The 17,354-nt window shown below is 39.9% G+C and overlaps 1 protein-coding gene across 3 annotated transcripts in view; it reads right to left on the bottom strand.

Annotated features, from left to right (window-relative positions):
- The window catches only part of SNTB1 (syntrophin beta 1), a 320,298-nt gene that overhangs the window by 116,703 nt on the left and 186,241 nt on the right, over positions 1 to 17,354 (bottom strand). For all 3 annotated transcript variants that reach the window (XR_011167045.1, XM_069081287.1, XM_069081286.1), the window contains exon 3: positions 8,432 to 8,639. Coding sequence is in view for 2 of the 3 variants with exons in the window: in XM_069081287.1 (XP_068937388.1) it covers positions 8,432 to 8,639 (208 nt within the window). In the remaining variant the exon portion in view is untranslated. The remainder of the gene's footprint in view (positions 1 to 8,431; positions 8,640 to 17,354) is intronic.

Genomic DNA, 17,354 nt, shown 5'->3' with positions numbered 1-17,354 from the left:
ATCCCATTTGAGGTTTTCTTGGCAAAGGTACTGGAGTCGTTTGCATTTCCTTCTCCAGATCATTTTACAGATGAAGAAACTGAGGCAAAGAGGGTTAAATGACTTGCCCAGAATCAAACAGCTAATAAATGTCTGAGACAAGATTTGAACTCAGAAGGAAGAGACTTCCTGACTCTAGTCCTGGCACTCTATCCATTACACCACCTAGCTGCCCCAAAGATTTTTATACTAGTATATTTATATTTTCATGTTACCGCCCCCAATAGAAAGTAAGCTTCTTGAAGACAGATACTGTGTTGTTAGGGGTTTATTTTTGTTTTAGTATCCCTAGCATGGAGCACCTATGCCTTGCAAAGAATCAGCACTTTAATAAATGCTTATTGATTATTAACTGGAAGAATGGTGAAGGTACTTGTGACAAAGTGTGATAAGCCTTTGGAGATATGGATCATTCTTGCAATACTAGGCAAGTTTTCTAAAATTGGGGTCAGGTGGAAACCTTACAGGACCAACATTTTTCCAAGTTTCAATTGTTTTGTACCCCACATACTGATTCTAAAGATTCTAAATCATGTCTACCACTGCATAGAGAGCCTTCCCCCCAGAACTACCTTTATCCAGCCACAGAATCAAAACCTAATACTTTTAGGACAAAGACAACAGACATCAATTGAAGGTAAATTACAGTTGAATTTCTAAGGGATTACATTTTATAGCTAAACAAATACCAAGAGAATTAACTGAGATTTGTGTTGTTACAAGAAATGCCAGAGGAAGTGCAGAATGAAGGATTAGCCACCCATTGTAACATTTTGCCAAAAAAAAAAAAAAGAAAAAGAAAAAAGATTCACATGACACTATCAGAAGATTCAGTATTAAACAGTCATCCAAAAAAAAAAATTCCCATTTGGATTTTTAGCCCTGGGCCTTGTTTTGTGGAAATCTTTTGATGGGTTTTAAGTAAGAAGACAATAAAATATTTTCTCTTGTCATTGGAAAAAATACTATTATTGTTTCAATATGACATACCATTAGTAACTTTCCCATGGTGGGGGAGGACTTCTAGGGATGGATTTATGGAAAAACATGGAAAAAAGTTGCATAGGATCAGAAGATAACAGATGGGTTATCTACATCATTAGAGAGAATATCCATTTGGATGAGATTGCAAATCCATCAATGCATCAAAGTAATAACTTTCAAACCATTGGCACAAGATTTTTTTTTCTGATTGAACATGTGATTTTACTGGTTTAGGGAATTCCAGGGAAGGAAATTCCCTCCTACAAATGCAGGTCCACACCTGCTCTGCAATAAACAGTTTTGGAAAATTCCCTGGGGATTGAGAGGTTGTTAACTTACTCAGGGTCGCATAGCCTTTAAGAGTCAGAAAGTGGGACTTATGTAGGATTCTCCCTCATTTTGAAGGGATTTCTATCTATTATACCAAGCTGCTTCTCCTCATATCGCTATCATCGTGATAATAATAATTTTGTCACAAAAGGCATTTCATTTGCTTTTATTACTGTTAAGCTGCAATGCTTGGCAATGAACCTATTAATTATTTTGACAGATAGTACCCAGCTAGAGTACTAGTCATGAACCTTTGTGGGCACTCACTTCATTCTAACCTGTTTATTCTGTAATTTTCTCTCCCTAGTTACAGCTTAGAATTAATTATCTTACTGCCAATGCAGACTTAAAAAGTGGAGGAGCAAGAGAATCAGGATTGGGATGACCAGGGTTTGAATGCCAGTTCTTTTGCTTACTGGGTGTATGACCTTGGGGGAATAATTGAACCACTCTGGCCCTCAGTTTCTTCACCTGTAAAATGAAGGAATTGGCTTAGATAAGGTCTTAACTGGGGATCTATGAACTTGTTTAAAGAAAAAAAGTTTGATAAAAGTATTTCAATATAATTGGCTTCCTTTTTCATCTTCATTATTTTAATTTTAGGTATTAAAAATATGATTTTGAGGAGTACATAGACTTTCTCAGACTGCCCAAGGAATACATAACACAGAAAAGGTTAAAAAACCCCAGGCAGATGTTCTTTAAAGTCCCTCTGAACATGAAATCCTATAAATCCTATGAACTGTTCCCCTCTTAAAAGGATAGTGATGTTTCTGTTGGTCATTTTATTTCTGCTTTGTGTTCTTGTGTTTGTATGCCCTTTGCCCAGCACAGTGCCTGGCTCACAAAAGGCACTTAATGCTTGTATGTTGGAGTCCATCAAAAGCATTTATTAAGTCCTATTATATGCTAGGAATTATGCTGGGGAGAGAGCACATGTATCTATTTAGATACAGACAGGGGCAGCTAGATGGTGATGTGGATAGAGCACCCAACCTGGAGTCAGAAAGACTCATCTTCCTGAGTTTGAATCTGGTCTGACACTTGCTAGCTGTGTGACCCTGGGCAAGTCACTTAACCCAGTTGTCTCAGTTTCCCCAACTGTAAAATGAGCTGGAGAAGGAAATGGCAAAACACGCCTGTAAGAAAAACTTTGCTAAGAAAACCCCACCAAGAGTCTGACATGACTGAACAACAACAACTCCTGGGCTGATCGAAATGAAAGAGTTTAGGAAATTAGAAATTGAGGCCCAGATTTTGGAAAGCCTTGAATGCCAGGCTAAGGCGCCTAGATTTCCCCCCCCCCCCGAATAAATACATTTTTGTAATGTCTTAGTAACAATTCTGCAAGAGGCAAGAACTGGACTTAATATAAAACATCTACAAGCAATTTCTTTTTCAATTTCCACATATATTACTGGTCATATCTAGAATAATAGCTACTCTCTCTTCCAACAGACTGCCACAGATTTCAATTCAAAATTGTTATTCTAATGTAAATGCCATTGTCCTTCTCCTTTTATTCTCTCAGAAACTTTACATCATGACAAATCTCAGCTTTGGTTGACCTTGCTGAGATCATGCCCAAAAGAATGTAGAGGCTACATGAGAATTCTGCCACTTCCAAAGTTCACACTTTAGGACGAAAGACAGCAGATCCTGGGCTGGCTGAGACAATTTTAGTTACTTCTAAGGTGGATCTCTAAATAAGCTCAGATCAAAATCAGGAGTCAGGTAGGTGGAGCAATGAATTGTGTCGTACCTGGAGTGGGAAGACCTGAGTTCAAATGCGGCCTCAAGACCGCATTTGTCTTCCTACACAGGAATATGTAAGCATTTGAATACAGACTTTTTTGTGTGTATTCTACTTCACAGTGCTTAGAACAGTGTCTGGCACAAAGTGAGGACTTAATAAATGTTTACTGGCTGACTGACTTCATCACTTCCCACTATTCTCCCCCAAATAAAAAGAAATTTGAAGAAATAAAAGATTTGTATAGATTGAGCATTTTATTTAGACAGCTAAAATGTTGGGCATTCTAGAATATGATGACTAACAATAAGACTAGTTAGAATGTTTATAGCATTTTATGGTTTCCAAAGCTCTTCATACACACATATGTGTGTGTGTATATATATATATATATATATGCATATACATATATTCCCATGTGATCATCATACCCTCCCTGTTGTTATTATCCCCATTTTGTACATAAGGAAACTGAGGCTGAGGGAGGTTAAGTGATTTTTCCTAGGGCCACATGGCTAATAAGTTTCTGAATCAGGATTTGAACTCAGGTATTCCTAAATCCAACTACCTAGCCATAAATCCAATACAGTGAAATTTAATAGGCATAAATGCAAAGTCTTATGTTTGGTTTAAAAGAAACCCAAACCAACAGTTTCACAAATGCCAGATAGCAGAGAAATAGCTAGATAGCAGGTTATCTGAAAAAGATCTGGGGATTTTAGTGAAGCAAAAGTTCAGGATGGGTCAACAGTATAATGTGACAGCAAAAACAAAAACAAAAAAAACCCAAACCAGATAATGTGATCTTAGGCTGCAGCAGCAAAGTCAGAGGATGTAGGGTTTGGGAGGTGATGTTCCCACTGTCTTGGTCTGATCACATATGGAACGTTGTCTTTCCTTCTAAGCACCATATTTTAGGGAGGACATCAATAAAGCATAGTATATACAGAGAAAGGTAATTAAGAGGGTACAGCACCTAAAGATCATGCCATGAAAGGACTGTTTAAAGTTAAGTCAAGTAAACAATATTTATCAGTCAAGCATTTTGCACCAGCATTGAGGGAAGAAATCATTGTAGAGAAGGGGTCTACCTTCCTCATCACCACTGGCAGTGGCTGCAGGCCTACTGCCACTAATGGGCAGATAAGTGTATGAGTTCTGAGGGTGGCAATATCCTCCAGCCCATTGATCTTGCTTCTGGACTCAGAGCCACTGTCCAGGGAGGCAATGCCTACGGAGAATGGGCTGATCACCTCACCAACTGCCAGCCAACTGCTACTCACAGGGCTAGGAGAAACCAGGGACCCTGAGGAGGAAATGGGAGGAAGCATATGGCAGTCAAGTCTAACCATAACTACCCTCCCATTGACCACTATCTCCCTAGAGACCTTGATAGAGATAACCTAGGATGACCCAAAGATCTGTAGAGCAGCAAAGCTTCCAACCCAGTGCCCCCGGCCATCATCTTGGAAAGTAACTCTTGGGGAGATGGAGCCTGGCAACTGGTCCTACAAGTGTTATTGTCAAATCTACTGAAAAGTGAGAAAAGATTCTTGCACCAAAGCCTTTGGCTCATCAGAAACTGATAGGATTTTTATCAGTTGAATGCTGCCATCTGCTTTGCTGCTCCCTTCTAAGGACCATGGAACCTTTCTTTTTTTTATTATTTTAATTTTTCTAAATTTATGGAATAAAACAAGCATTTTCATAATATATAATAAAAATATGATTGTACATGAAACAGCAAGTCTTTTATGTACAACTTGCTATTCCTTTTAAATATATAATAATTATATATAAATAAATATAAGATATATATATATATATAATATACACTATATTAAATATCTGTATAAAAATTTACTATGTAAATTTTTTTCTTTCCTCCCCCACCTCAGAGATGGCCACCATTAAACACAAATAAGTGTATAGATGATAGATAGATAGATAGATATAGATAGATAGATATGTATGTATACATACACATATACACATATATACTTAGAGACATAGAATAGATACAGCTATATATGTAAAATTATTCTATACATACTTTTATTTATCAGTTATTTCCTTGGATATGGATAGTATCTTTCTTCATATGCCCTTTATGGTTAATTTGGGTATTTATAATAGTCAAAATGACTCACCCAAGGTCATTCTTAAAACAATATTACTGTTACTATATACAATGCTCTCTTGGTTCTGCTCCTTTTGCTCTTTATCAGTTCATGGAAGTCTTTCCAGGTTTTTCTGAAATCTACCAGCTCATCATGTCTTATAACACAATAGTATTCCATAACAACCATAGTCTACAACTTGTTCAGCCACTCCCCAGTTGATGGACATCCCATCAACTTCCAGTTCTTTGCCACCAAAAAGAGAGTTGCTATAAACATTTCAGAATGCATCTAGGTCCTGCACCCAGAGGACCATGGGATCTTTCTGACTTTTAGTTGAAACTTTCCATGTGTATTATTGCCTGCTTTAGCTCCTTGAGAGTAGTCACTGTCTTACTGTTCTATTTGTATCTCCAATGCTTAGCACAGTGCTTTGCATAATAGTAAGTACTTAATAAATGCTTCATTCATTCATTCATTTGCTAATTACTTAGTAAGGCAAATCTCCCTCCTCACCCCAATCCCTGCTCAAAAGGAATTTGTCAAGTCATCTAATAATAGAGGAAGTAATATGCAAGCAACTATGTACAAAGAAGATACACTATACAGGATAAATTGTATATTATCTCAGAGAGAAAACACTAAGATTAAGGAGGGTAGCAAAAGGCTCCTTGTGGAAGGTGGGCCTTTAGCTGAGCTATGAAGGAAGCCAGGGAAGCTTAGAGGACGAGGTAAGCAGGGAGAGAGTTTCAGGCCTGGGAGAACACTAATGAAAATGCTCAGAGTTGAGGGGTGGAGTGCCTTGTGGGGAAAATGACAAGATGATCAGTTCACTGGATCACAGAGTACATGGCCTTATAGTCAGGGTGTAAGGCCTAATACTAGGGGGCAAGAAGCTTGAAAATGTAGGAAGAGGGCAGTTTATGAAGTGTTTCAAATGCCAAACAGAGGGTTTTATATTTGATGCTGGAGAGATTTTATTGAATAGGGAAGTAGCATGGTCAGACTTGTACTTTAGGAAGATCAGTATGACACATGGGTAGAGCATGGATGGAAATGGGGAGAGACAAGGCAGGAAGACCTCAGGTCTTCAATACTAACACAATAGTATTGTGTGAGCCATTGCAATAGTCCAGAGGTGAGGTGGAGTGTTCCTATACAAGGTTGGTGGCAGTGGAAGAGGAGGGAAGTGGGCATCCCACAGGTAGAAACAACAGAACTTGGCAACTGATTGGATATTGGGAGAGAGAGTAAGGGATTGAGAATCACACCAAGGTTGTAAACCTGAGTAAAGGAAGTTCTAAGTCAGAAAGCCACCATATAGTTATTTGAAGAACCTTGACCAAGATGTGTTCTATTGGATCGGAGGGAACAAAATTTGAGTCAGTGTGTCAAAAGTTGCAACAAAGTGGTTTTGGGCTTGATATGAATAACAATAACAACAAAAAAACCTTCCTAACAACCAGAATTATCCACAATGGAATAGGCCATCCCTGGAAATAAAGGATTCTCTCTCTTGAGAAACCTTCAAAGGGAGGCCTGGTGGCAACTTAGTGGATATATTAAAGGGAGGGTTCTTGTTCAGGGTCAGGTTATACTAGGTGACCACCCAGGCCCTTTCCTAGCCTAAGATTTTTATAATCCCATGATTCTGCAGCATTAAAACCCTGCTCTCATGCAGAACAACTAGGAAATGAGGAAAGTCTAGGATGGTGAAGTTATAATATAATCATTTCTTTTGATTATGACTGTTCTATAACCAACCCTCTCCAATGCCTTTTCATTCTTTTGAGCTCAGTGGGACATTGGGGTGATGCCATTTCATTGACCGTGAACTTTGGAACCAAATACTCAGTTAGAGGCAGGATGAGCAAAGAACAATGGTGAAACACGTTTCACAGATTGCTCTTTCCTAGTGTCATTTTTCAAGTGTGGCCAGGCAGGTCCTTCTCAGATGACACAATTTAGTGTCTCTAGGAACCTAACATGATGTAATTTTGATGCTGGCTATTCCCTTTTAGAGCCTATACCATGTGAGTGACAGTGAGGTCAGGCTGCCCTGAAAAGCCCAGTGTTCTTTTGAAAACAAGATCAGGTCCAAAAAACAGCAACCAGGCTTGAGAACAACTCTGAAGACTCAAATCTTTGAACTGAGGGGCAGGGCTACCTCCCACCAGATTAGCTCCAAAGTACATTTTATTACTTGTACAGCAAGGAATTTGAGGAAGCCTAGGGCTTGTATTAAAATAAAACAGTGGGAAAAGCCCTGGATTTGGTGGCTAACTCATGTCAGATACTACTTATGTGACCCTCAATAAGACAACACTTTACTTCTCTTGGCCTCAATTTCCTCATTTATTAAACTGGAAGATTAGATGGCATCTGAGGTCCTTTGTAGCTCCAAATAACACTGAGAGGTCTGGAAATAATAGTAATACCAATTGTAGAAAGGCAGTATGTGTGGTGGACAGACTGCTGGGTTTGGAGTCAAGATCTGGATTCAAATGCTGCCTTTGGAATTACTATTTGTATGGTCATTTCTGGTGGAAGTATAAACCACCAATGAAACATCCCAAAGGCTAGTAGCAAGTTGTTTGTCAGCTGTTTTCAGTCTTGTCCAACTCTTTATGATTCAGTTTGGGGTTTTCTCAGCACAGATATGGCAGTGGTTAGCCATTTCTTTCTACAGCTCATTTTATAGATAATGAAACTGAGGCAAACAGGGGTAAGTGACTTGTCCAGGGTCACACAGCTAGTAAGTATCTGAGGCTGCATTTGTCTTTCTGACTTCAGGCCCAGTGCTCTATCCACTGCACCACCTAGCTGCCCCAAGTAGCAAATTATAGAATATAAATTCATTAACGGTATGGATTGAGGCTTGTTTTTTGTTTTATCATTGTAGTCCCAGAATTTAACACAGGGCACAGCACAAAGTGAACAGTTAATAAACCCTTGTTGAAATTAACTGAATTGGAATATAGTCCCTTTCATTTCAGATGCCATGGATCACACCCTGACAAATCTGAAAATGGTGACAAGGATAATGGTTGCCATTTTGTGTATCTGAAACTTGGAGAATCCCCCTTCAGGGAAATTATCTCAGGGGTAAGTGAGAGTTTGCTATGAAGAAACAGACTTCAGAAATGGCAAAAAGTGAAGATGGGCTTGCCCCAGGGGACTGAACATAACAAAACATCTTCCATACCTTTTCTGCGAGCCAGCCTAGATGTCTGATCTCTCGGCTCCCAGGGATGCCGCTTTTCCCCAGCTGCTCTTTGACCTCTGCGATGACCCTCGTAAGCAGGTCGCTAACGTTGGCGTGGATAGCATTGAACCACGCCTGGGCTGTGGCTGAGTCTTTGCTCCTCAGGATGACAATGTGCTTAGCATCAGGTGAATGGATTTCAAGATGTCTGGAGAAGCGAAGGGGAAACCATTAGCACCTTTCTAGGCAGCCCTAATCCCCACAGACCAAAGGGCGCCTACCTTGACCACATAAACGTAAGCTGATTCACTTTTTCTATGTTAAAAAGTATTCTGTCTCCTTACCTTAATGAGTCCAACTTTGCTTAGTCATATTTTTTAAAAAACATTTCTGTAGCTAAGAAAGCCTGGCTTTGCCAACTTTTATTTCTGTTCAATAAGCATTTTTTCAAGTGCCTGTTACATACAGAGCACTATGTATGCTAAGGGGTGGTGACACAAAGGCCAACATAAAACAGTCCCTGTCATCTTGAATCGCGAGGCTTGATCAAGGTTTATAAATCAGTAACTGACACTAAGTTTGTCCTACATTTTTGTTCAAAATAAGGGGTTTTGAGTTTATGCTGAGAGCGCCACAGTCGCCGACAAGGAGTAATAGACTAGACCATATGACCACAAACTCAATCCCACTGCTCAGTCAGTGATAACCAATGGTACTATTCCGGGATCAAAGGAAAGTTGCCCGCTTATCTTTGTGAACCCTGGCTATGAGGCCCATGGAACATTATCCAGTTTTCAATCGTTTGCCAAGTGTGGTTGAGGTCAGCATGTGGGGTTAGGAAAGGACTAAGGGTAGAAAAACTATGCAGGGATGGTGCTCTCTTTGAACTCAAGTGGTAAAATTCCCTTTGAGATCTCAAAGTTCTATGAAGAAAGAGTGAGGTTTGGGGGAGGGCAGAGAGGGAGTGGCAATCCAGCAAAGGGATGGGTTCTCAGGCAGGTACTTCTCAGTGTGTGCAAACACTCAATATAATAGGTCATCAATTCATTTATTCAAACAATATTGATTAGACTTGTACTCTATGTTAACAATAATAGTAGCTGACATTTATATAGTGCTTTAAGGTTTACAAAGCGCTTTACATACATTAACTCATTTGATTCCCCCCAACAACCTTGTGAGGACACCATGATACATGACCTTCTCCATCAAGGAGCTCAAAATAGAGTAGTGGTATGTTGGGCACGTGGGGGTAGGTCAAGGTTCAAGAGTACAGGTTGGGAGAAGGGAAGGCGTTTAGCCTCACTTGCTTTGGTAGGTAGATTCATGTGGAATCACAGAATTTTAGAGCTGGACGGCACCTATGAGGTCATCTAGTACAATTTTTCTCCAAATGGAGAGGAATCCCCTCTACAGCAACAGAGACAGGTGATCATCTGATCTCTTCAGTTTGATTTAGAAATGCAGTATGCAATTCTGTCAAGCAAATTACTCTTTGCTGGGGTTTCGTTTTATTTTTTATTTTATTTTTTCATTTTCCTACTCGAGCTCTAAAATTCCTAAGATAAAAATCAAGCAACTCTTGTGGCAAGTGGTGTCTATAGGTAAGTGTGAAGGTGAAGAATTAAATATTAATAATAACTAGCATTTACATGACACTTGAAGGTTATAAATCTTATCTAATTTGATCCTCATAACAACCCTAGGAGGGAGGTGCTATTATGATCCCCATTTCACAGATGAAGAAATTGAGGCTGAGAATAAGTGACTTGTTCAAGATCATACAGTGAGGCACTATTTGAACTCAAATCTTCATAACTGCAACCCCAGGGCTTTCTCCACTGTGCCACAGTTGTGCTAAGTGTTTCTTGAGCATTTACTTACTATATGATCCTCATGGTGAAAGATGCTACTTAGGTTAAATACAGTGGTCCCTGACATCATTCTTTTAAAAATTAAAATAAGGAAATAAGATTAGCTTGTATGATATAGCAAACAGTATCATCCTATATAATGATGTGCTATAGGGTTTAAAGGGCAGTTATGTGGTACAGTGGACAGAGTGATGGACCTGAAATCAAGAAGACTCATCTTTCTGAGTTCAATTCTGGCCTCAGACACTTACTAGCTGTGTGACCCCTGGCAAGTCACTTAACCCTGTTTGCCTCAGTTTCCTCATCTGTACAATGAACCGGAGAAAGAAATGGTAAACCATGCCAGTATCTTTGCCAAGAAAACCCCAAATGGAATCACTATGAACTGGACACAACTGAAAAATGACTAAACAAATAGGGTTCAAAGGGGTGATTGTTCCTGGAAGGCTGGAGTGGTCAGACAAAGCTCCTTCCAGGGTACAGGACATGAATTGATTGTTAAAGATGACTTCTGCCTGAAGGCTTCATGGAAGAGGTGACCTTGGAGATGGATCCTGAAGGCATCAAAAGACAAATAAAGAGGTGCATATTGTGGGGAAAGGTAATGGCTTGGGCAAAGAAAGAGAGATGACAAAGTGCAGAAAGCATGTGGAAGATATTGTCAGTGGTTGGTTTTTCTTTAGATAATTTGAGGTAGATTCAAAGCACATTAGCTACCAGGAGATGGCATAACTAAAGGTCTGGGGGTAGCCTTAGTGAAGTCAAAAAATAAGAAGCAATTGGGTTTCCTGGGATAGAAATATTTGATAATAATAAGGTAAAAGAAGTTATTATGGTATTCTAAACCTAGATGAAATTGGCTTTTAGACACTAGTTTGGTACGTACAAACCAAGAAGTAGAAACCATCATAGATCAGATTTTGGATATTTGAAGAAATCTTTTGTTCCAGCACTTCTTGGTTTGTTTTAAATAACAAGTGCATCACTGGAATAAAATCTGGGAAAGAGACAGGGAGAAGGTAACAGCATTGGGGTAAAAAAGGGGCAGGAACAAATAAGGAAGGAGGAAGAAACTCCAAGGAGGCTATTAAAGGACTTGGAGACAAACAAAGGCATGGCATCTTGCCATGGGAGGAGGAAGGAACTTAACTCTCTCCTATTAAAACACAGTTCTTTCATATCAGAGATTATCTTGTCTATGATCCTATCTTCAGCTGTGGAGATCCTTGATAATAGCTGACATTTACCTAGTGCTGTATGGGTTACAAAGCACTTTACATACATGGTCTTGGTTGATCTTCACAACAGCTTTGTGAGGTAGATACTACAGATAGGATTGCCCCCATTTTACAGATGAGGAAACTGAGGTAAGCAAAGGTTAAGTGACTTCTAAAGGGCTATGTGTCTATTACATGTCTAAGGCCATATCTGAACTCAGGTCTTCCTGCCACCAGGTCTAGGCCACTCTAATCCTTGTTCCACTTAGTTGCCTGTGATGATAACATGTATAAAGCAAAAATTAAAGTGCTGGCTTTTCTTCCTCCATGTTCCAAAGTCTTGACCCTCAAGTCTCTAGTTTCCACTCTCTTTAGAGTTTTTCTCTTGAGTCTTTTTTTCTATTCTGCCAAGAACACTTCATTTTCCTCTGATGAGCTAGAAACCAAAGACCATTCTTTAGCCCTTTTATTTCTCCCCTAGCATGAAAAGCACTTTATTCTTAATGCATGGATATTTCTTGGTTGCCTGCAGCAGAAACATAGACATGACACAATCTCTGCAGGTCACCAGCAGTATCCTCATCCTCCATACTGGCCGAAATGGGAAGACCCGTTGTTATGGATGGCTCCCCCGGCTATGCCTACTGCTAATTAGCTGCAGTATGGTATCTTATCCTAGCAAAAAGCACAGCAAATTCTTGGTTGTTGTACCAGAAAATTTACAGCTGAAAAGGGGCATTTGAGATAATTTAATTCAATGCTTTCTTGTTGCAGCTAAGGAAATTGAGGTCCAAAGGGGATGCTAGGGTCCTAGATTCAGATTGGAAGGGAATTCAGATGTCATCCAGTATTTTCATTTCAGAAATGGAGACGCTGAGGTGGCTAGGTGGTGCAGTGAATAGAGCACTGGCCCTGGAGTCAGGAGGACCTGAGTTCAAATCTGACCTCAGACACTTAATACTTACTAGCCGTGTGACTTTGGGCAAGTCACTTAACCCCAATTGCCCCTCCAAAAAGCAAAAAAAAAAAGACTCAAACAAAACTTTGGGGTGGCTAAGTGGCGCAGTGAATAGAGCACCGGCCTTGGGGTCAGGAGGACCTGAGTTCAAATCTGGCCTCAGACACTTAACACAAAAACTAGCCATGTGACCTTGGGCAACCAATTGCCCTACCTCCAAAAAGCAAAAAACAAAAAAAGAAATGAAGACGCTGAGGCCCTGAGGGAAGTGAGATGGTCTGTCCAAGGTCACACAGATGAAGTGGCAGAGCCAGTCTTTGACCTCAGCTCCTCTGACTCCAAAGCCAGGCTTCCTTCCACTGTTCCATGCTGTCTCTCCAAAGTGGCTTGCACATGATAACACGGTTAATGGCAAAGCTGGGATTTGAACATTTTTCTTAGTCCAACTCCAGAACACTTTCTACTAGACAATGCTGACTCTACCTAATAAATGTGTCTTGAATGAATGAAGAAAAAAAAAGTAACTACCTAGTCTCTGAATCTCATGATTGCTCATGGCGGAAGATAAGAAAGAGATGTCTTATGAAGCAAGACATGTTTAAATTAAAGAAAGGACAAGCTTCCAAACTATTAAGGTTTGTTAATGAGATGTAGCACGGTGTACCATATGGATGACTGGCCTTAGAATCAGAAAGACCTGGGTTTAAGTCCCTCCTCTGACACAAATTAGCTATACAACTCTAGAGAGGTCACTTAATCTCTCAGTGCACCAGCAAAGTTTCAAAAGAATATCAATCTGCCCTTGTGGAGGGAGTTTCTCTACCCAGAGAATTCCCTCTGCTTTTGAAATCATAGGTTCTAAATGAAGTTTGTTAAACAGCAAAAAAAGATTATTGCCTGTTGAAATACTGAAATTGATTGCCAAATTTTCCTTATGAAGAAAATAGCTCAAGTCCCAAAGTCCGTTGGCATGAGTCTCTCTCCTCACTGGTAGAGATCAATGCCGCACATCTGTGTGAGAGGCTGGAGTGGAATTGAAGAGAGGAGAGGTTCAGTCTCTTAACTTCCTTTGGCTTTCTTCAACCTCTTTGGCCTTTGTTGTTCACCTTTCATTTTCAGAAGACTAATGACATCATGGGTGACCTCTTGACTTGGTTGTGAATTGGATTTAAGTGAGGCAGAGTTGCACAAAGTCATCAGCCTCAGTTTTTCTTCCACTAGTGGTGAGACAAAAGCCAGGATGACTGGCCATGACTGGCTTTATAACACTCCAACTTAGAGAAGATGGAAGATGCAAACAATAAGACTCTGGGAAGAAGCTGACATGGGGAAGACCAGCAGTCTCCTTCATGCCCCCATCCTCAGCTTGCTGCACTAGAAACTTCAGGAAATTTCCCTTTGAGTGAGATCTGGGACTTTGTCTTTCTTGGTTGAGCTGAGTTACCTCATTCCCAATAGAAGAGCCCTTTTGCTCTGTATACAGCCTATATGTCTATATTTTCTCTGACGTCTGTTTTGCTACCAGCTTGGATAAATTGATTTCTTTCCTACCTGCTATGAATATGTTCATTGTAGAAATGGTATTTGGTGGGAAGGGAGTCAAGCCTAGGACATAAAGTTCCTCTTTTCCCCATTAATGAAGAGAGACTAGAAGTTTAGCTCGGACCTTAAAACTACATCCCCGTCTAAACAAATAATATTTAAGGGAGGAGATAGATATAATTCTAGCCCAGTATGCTCCTTATCTGAGAGAGCGGATTGGTGGCCTCTTGTCTCTACCTCCTGCTTCCCCCTCTTGGCAGGAATTTAAATTTCCCTTGAAAAAGGGTGGAAGAAGAAGAGGCTAGAGATAGCTATTCTGTCTACCTTTGAGTCATACAATGACACTCCTATGATGTTACATGTGGAGGACTGTATACACACATGTCTCTCTTCATATATGTACACATATAAAAAATATGTACATATACACATGTATACGTATACACTCCTAGATGAGGAAAGCAGAAAAATCAATTGACTAATCTGCAATACATATGCAACATACATGTAACATGCACTCATATGTGTACAAATGTACATCATGCATGTGTGTATAGGCATGCATTGTATGGTGTGTGCATATACGTACATGGTGTGTCTGTGTATATTCATGTGTGTATATACACATAGTTGTATATACACATATATATGTGTATGTGTTGCAGATGAAGTACCAGCTGACTTTTGCGGTTTTCTCACATGGGAATTCCCTGTATCAATGGAGTCACTGGTACCAGTGCCTTCCCCTTTAAAGTTAACTTGTGTTTATTCTGTATGAAAATTTTCTGTGTTTATATATGCACATGTTGTCTCTCACATTAGAATATCTCTGAGGATAGGGAATATTTCACTTTGTCTCTATACACCCAATACATTACTGGCACATATTAGCCACATTAACAAATATTTATTGATGGTTGAGATGCTTTGGGTTGTAGAAAGCAGAAATGTGTACTTGAAGACCTCAATTCTAAAAAATCATATCAATATCAGAGTTGTACACCACCGCAAAGCCAGGTGGGTAAATGTCTACATTGTCAGGCCACCAAGCAGAGTTCTAAAGTGCAGCAGCTTCCTGCTGCTCCCCTCCCTGCTGACCCTAGTACAAAAAACCTCCAGGTGACCTCAAAGTCTCATGTCCTTGTCCTTGGAGGTCATCTTACCCTGGTACTAATGATCAAGAAATGATGCCAGATGTCCTACTTAGTCCCTGGTTACTTACCCTCTGAATTTCAAAACAACAACTTTGCAGATCACCTGAAGATTAGAAATCCCCATAAGATCAGTGCTCATTAACACTCGATACTTGCCACGCATGGTGAGCAATTCATGCTGTAAGCTGCTTTACAGATGAACTTGGATTTTAAAGAAAGAATTATTTAGAAAGAGATACGTCTCTGGAGGAGGGTTTTTTTTAATCATAATTAGCATTTTCTGTAGGAAATGTGCAAAACAAGGATCTTCACTGAGCCCCCAGAGTTTCTGTGTGATGAAACAGAGAAGACTACTTTGGGCAACACTTAACATTACACACAGATAGGAGACATGTGCCTCTTTTTCTGTTTTTCAAAGAAATGGGAAAGGAGTCTGTGGTTAGAATCACCAAGTGATTCTAACTTTCCGTTCTGAAGTTCTTGCTATAGCCAGGATGAGCTTTGAAAACCACACTAGACAGACAGAAGAGTTTCTAAGAACAGCTATATTGGTTCAATTCAGCTTTTCAAATTAACCCATGATAGCAGGGATTTTAAATATGTAAATATTTTATCTGCTCTATTTTATTTTCAAGGCATCTTTTTAAGAGATGACATTTAAAGGGAACATAATGTAATGGATAGAGAGGTAGCCCTGGAGTCAGGAAGATGGGGGTTTAAGCTTTGCTTCTAATCATGGGTAGGTTAAGATGACTGATTTTTTTTTAAGAGCTAGAAGGATCCTTAGAGGTCATCCAATGTAATTTCTTTATTTTTGTTTAGTTTGGTTTTTTTTTTTAGGGGGAAGGTAGGGAAATTGGGGTTAAGTGACTTGCCCAAGGTCACACAGCTAGTAAGTGTTAAGTGTCTGAGGCTGGATTTGAACTCAGGTCCTCTGGATGCCAGGGCCATGCTCTACTCACTGCATCACCTAGTCACCCCATCTTTAGTTTTTTTTTTAATGAAAAAAACATTTTTTGTGCAATTACTATGTGGAAAGCATGGTGCTAAGCTCCAGGGCTACAAGTGTAGAAGTAAAACTAGTTACATGCCCCTTATTCTAATAAGGAAAGAACAGAGGTATAGAGGGTTGGGGAAGTGTTGGCCAGGCAGGGGTACTTGGGCCTGGGTTTTACTGTAGTGTACAACTCTCTGATATTCATATGATTTTTTAGAATTGAGGTCTTCAAGTACATATTTCCACTTCCTAATGAGGTACCACTCAAAGCGTCTCAACCATTAATAAACATTTGTTAATGTGGCTATCATGTGCCAGACATGGATTGGGTATACAGAGACAAAAGTGAAAATTCTCTATCCTCAGGGATTTTCTAATGTGAGAGATAACAGAGATGAAGTTAAAGAGGAGTAGACTGATGCATTCTATCTAGGAATAATGGCAGAGCTGATCTGATCATGGTCCTTGGTTCCAGAATCAGAGGCATGTAGGAGAAAAGGAAGGAGAAGGGAGTCAGTGAGTGTGCTATGGAGAGAATGGGACTGAAGGTAACTGACAGTGGAATACACTTGGCCAAGGCTATTCAGATCTCAGATGCTGCGGGGTTCCAAGGTCTTTCCACTTCATGAGATGCTCTCAAGCTGCTTCCAGCTGGGCAGGATATCTGTGCCATTTACCAAAAACACCGATAAGAGCCCCTCCCTGGCCAACACTTCCTTAACCCTATATGCCTTTGTTCTTCCCCCAGAAGCCTCACTAGTTCCCTCATGGCATTGCATTAGGCCCATCACCTCCGAGGTTGGGGGTGGGAGGTGGGGGTAGAAGGTCATCCTGGCAAACTAGTGTCCTTAAGCTTAACCTTTCCTTTCAGACTCCCTTTATTTTACAGACGAAACAACTGAAGCCCATAGAAATAAAATGACTTGTTCAAGGTCCTTAACCTCTCAATGAGCCCCAGGTAACTCTCTAAGACTAAAAGGCTAATGCAGACACATTCATCTACCATACTTTGTTCAGCCTTTCTCCAACTGATGGATGCCCCTTTTAGTTTCCAATTTTTTGCCACCACAAAAAAAGCTGTCCTAAATATTTTTTGTATATATGAATAATTTCCCTCTTTATTTGAGCTTTTTGGAGGTACAGACAGTAATATGCTAGTTAATCTGTAATATCCAGCATTC

This window comes from Petaurus breviceps, unplaced genomic scaffold, assembly GCF_028583685.1.
Source record: "Petaurus breviceps papuanus isolate PSGF00001 unplaced genomic scaffold, PetGlider_PUasm1.0 98, whole genome shotgun sequence".
NCBI classification, from domain to species: domain Eukaryota; kingdom Metazoa; phylum Chordata; class Mammalia; order Diprotodontia; family Petauridae; genus Petaurus; species Petaurus breviceps.
This window is presented reverse-complemented; position numbering and strand designations above follow the sequence as displayed.